This window comes from Octopus bimaculoides, chromosome 20, assembly GCF_001194135.2.
Source record: "Octopus bimaculoides isolate UCB-OBI-ISO-001 chromosome 20, ASM119413v2, whole genome shotgun sequence".
In the NCBI taxonomy this organism is placed as follows: Eukaryota; Metazoa; Mollusca; class Cephalopoda; order Octopoda; family Octopodidae; genus Octopus; species Octopus bimaculoides.
The window spans coordinates 40,081,424-40,084,472 of NC_069000.1; the positions used below are offsets into that span (position 1 = coordinate 40,081,424).

A 3,049-nucleotide genomic window follows, 5' to 3' on the forward strand; every position below is an offset into this window, starting at 1 on the left:
ATATATATATATATATACACACACACACCACAGCCTCATGTGGCATTTACTTTGTTCCAGCCTGGTCGCTGAAGCACGCGACCAGTCAATAATATTTTTACTGATTTCTTGTAAGACAGCTAAGTCGTCTAGTCTTTGAATAAGTCCTGGGGTCAATTTCTGCGACTAAAAAAAAACCCATTAAGGTGATGCTCCAGCATGGCTGCAGTCAAATGACTGAAACAAATAAAAGAATATAAAAGAGGAAAAAAAAATCCAAAATCTATTCTAGATGTTTCCTGTGTCATTGAGTCTCTCTCGGTGTGTCCATTGTTGATGTCTCTGATTGTCTGATATTAACCTTTTGTCTGTCTATTCTCTTCTTCCAGGTAAGTACAGATACAATAAACAAAATATCGGTAAGGTGGCTTCCATATTTTTTCACTCAATGTTGTCGTATGCTGCTTTCAATGTCTCTGTAGTTTGCTTCGTTAGAAACTTGAATGAGCTTCTTATCATTTTTATGTTTCATACTGAAGAACAAACTGGTCGTTCTCTCTCTCTCTCATTGATTTCAAAAAGAACTTAAAAGACTCATAAGCACAGCACAACATTATTCCAGACCAAAATCAATTTGGTATCTTATATCTTATATTCTTTTTTTTTTCACTTGATGTCGTATGCTGCTTTCAATATCTTCATGGTTTGCGTCTTCCAAAATTCGGACAAGCTTCTTATTTTTGTTTCTTGCCAGGGGGCAAATTGGTCGTTATCTCTCACTGACTTCGAAAAGAACTTATTAAAAAAAAATCATTGACACAGCACATGTTATTCCAGACCAAATCAATTTGGTTAACTTCATCATCATCATCATAATCATCATTTAATGCCCGTTGTTCATGCTGGCATAGGTTGGACAGTTTGACCTGAGCTGGTAAGCTGAGGGGATGCACCACACTCCAGTCTGATTTGGCATGGTTTGCTATGGCTGGATGCCCTTCCTAACACCAAACACTTTGAGAGTACAATCAGTGCTTTTGATTGCCACCAGGATGGGTGCCATCTGTGTGACACCAGTATTTGCCACGGCTACAATTTCACTTGGCTTGATGGGTCTTTTTCTCAAGCACGGCATATTGCCAAAGATCTCAGTCATTTGTCATTGCCTCTGTGAGGCCCGCTTTGCTGTTTCCAAAATTCAAAGAAATTTTTTATGTTATGCTTCATCCTGAGATACAGACTGGTCCATTCTCTCTCATCCATCTCAAAGGACTTGTGAAAGAAAACCACAGGCATTGCACCACCTATCCACTCCTCACCAAACCAAATTGGTAGCTTCCTTATTTTTTCTTCCCATGTCGTTGCTTCCAGTCTCTTTGTGATTTGTATCTTCTAAAATTTCAACAAGCTTCTTATAATTTTTATGTTTCTTGCTCATGAGGGACAGTCTGGTTTCACTTTCTCATCAATCTCAAGCACCTTTGAAAGCCCAAGTTACAGCACCACTTATTCCCCCAGACAAAGCCAGTTTAAAAATAAATGAAAAAAATAAAGCAGGTAAAATAAAATGATGGAAATAGTAATTAGAGACCAAATCACCATTCCTATAATTCTTTCCATCCCTTTTCTCCATTATTCCTGGGAGGGTTATGTGAATAAAGTCTTCCATAGGTACCTATCAGAAGCTACCAATAGAATAAGTACTAGCCTTACAAAGAATAAGTCCTGGGGTCGAATTGTTCGACTAAAGGCGGTGCTCCAGCATGGCTGCAGTCAATTGACTGAAACAAGTAAAAGTATAAAAACATAGTCACCTGAGCACTGACCAGTAGAGCCCTTCGTCCATCTAGCAGTTGACCTGTGTGGACAGTTAAACCTGCAAATAACATACATAAACCAGCAATGAGATGATCACGGCTCATCCAGCAGTGGTTCCACAACGCCTTAATGGTATTGAATGGAATGGCTGCTAAAAGACTTTAATATATCTGAAGATAATGGCACCAGGAATTATTCCTGTCTTGTGGATTTCTTTAGTTTAGCCATTTAGCATTTACACCAGCCATATCTGGCCTAAAATTTTTATCTGGTTTGTGTTCAAACTGACCGGATCTGATCTCACACCTACCCTACAATGTCATTCTGAAAAATAAAGTTACATCATAAAAATCTTGTAGCTGTATTAGATTGTGGTTTAATTTTGTAGCATTTAAGCTGACCATATCCAACCCAAATGTTCAAACCAGCCAGATTTGGCCTTTCACGCTTACCCTACAATGTCATTCTAAAAATAAACAACCACGCTATTGAAGTCTTGAAGTTATATTAGATTGTGGTTTCATTTTTGTAGCATTTAAGCTGACCATGTCCAGCCCAAATGTTCTACATGTTTTATGTTCAAACACATACCCTACAATGTCATTCTAAAAATAAACAATTACATCATTGCAATCTTGACACTTTAACATTTAAAGCAGTCATGTCCAGCCCAAATATCTCATCTGTTTTATGTTCAAACTGGTCAGATCTGGCTTCTCCCCTCAACTGGTGGGGGAATCATTTTACTATTTCATTTTTTGTTTTTTATGTTTTCTTTTTCTTATTGCTCTCATTGATGTTATTCTCTGTTCTAGCATGGGTTTGATGGATATGCAAATATTTGTTTTATTTGCATGGTTAATTGAAAACTTCTGTATTTTTTTACTGCTGAATGATCTTCTTAATGTCAATCCTTTTTTTTTTTTACCTTGGCAAACTAAAAGTGGTGATACTTCATTGTCTTCTTCTTCATTAACTGAATTAGTAATAATTAATAATAATGTATTATATTGAGATGTTGATGATGATGATGGTGATGATTTCTATTATTGGCATAAGACCAATAAGAGATTTGTAAGGGGAGGGGCAGGCTTTTGGATGAAATCAATACCAAATACTTGGTCTGTTTTATTTGATTGATTTCAAGCTAAACAGAAAGCTATATCAATCGCAACTGGTTTTATATGTGTGTGTGTGTGTGTGTGTGTGTATATATATATATATATATATATATATATATATATATATATAT

The 3,049-nt window shown here is 36.3% G+C and overlaps 1 protein-coding gene across 3 annotated transcripts in view; it reads left to right on the forward strand.

Annotated features, from left to right (window-relative positions):
- Window positions 1-3,049, forward strand: part of LOC106870451 (protein rolling stone) — a 123,399-nt gene that overhangs the window by 96,371 nt on the left and 23,979 nt on the right. For 2 of the 3 annotated variants that reach the window (XM_052975228.1, XM_052975227.1), the window contains exon 3: window positions 369-398. The exons of the other annotated variant lie outside the window; for it this stretch is intronic. In XM_052975228.1, coding sequence (XP_052831188.1) covers window positions 369-398 — 30 coding nt within the window. The remainder of the gene's footprint in view (window positions 1-368; window positions 399-3,049) is intronic. 3 annotated transcript variants of the gene reach the window in all.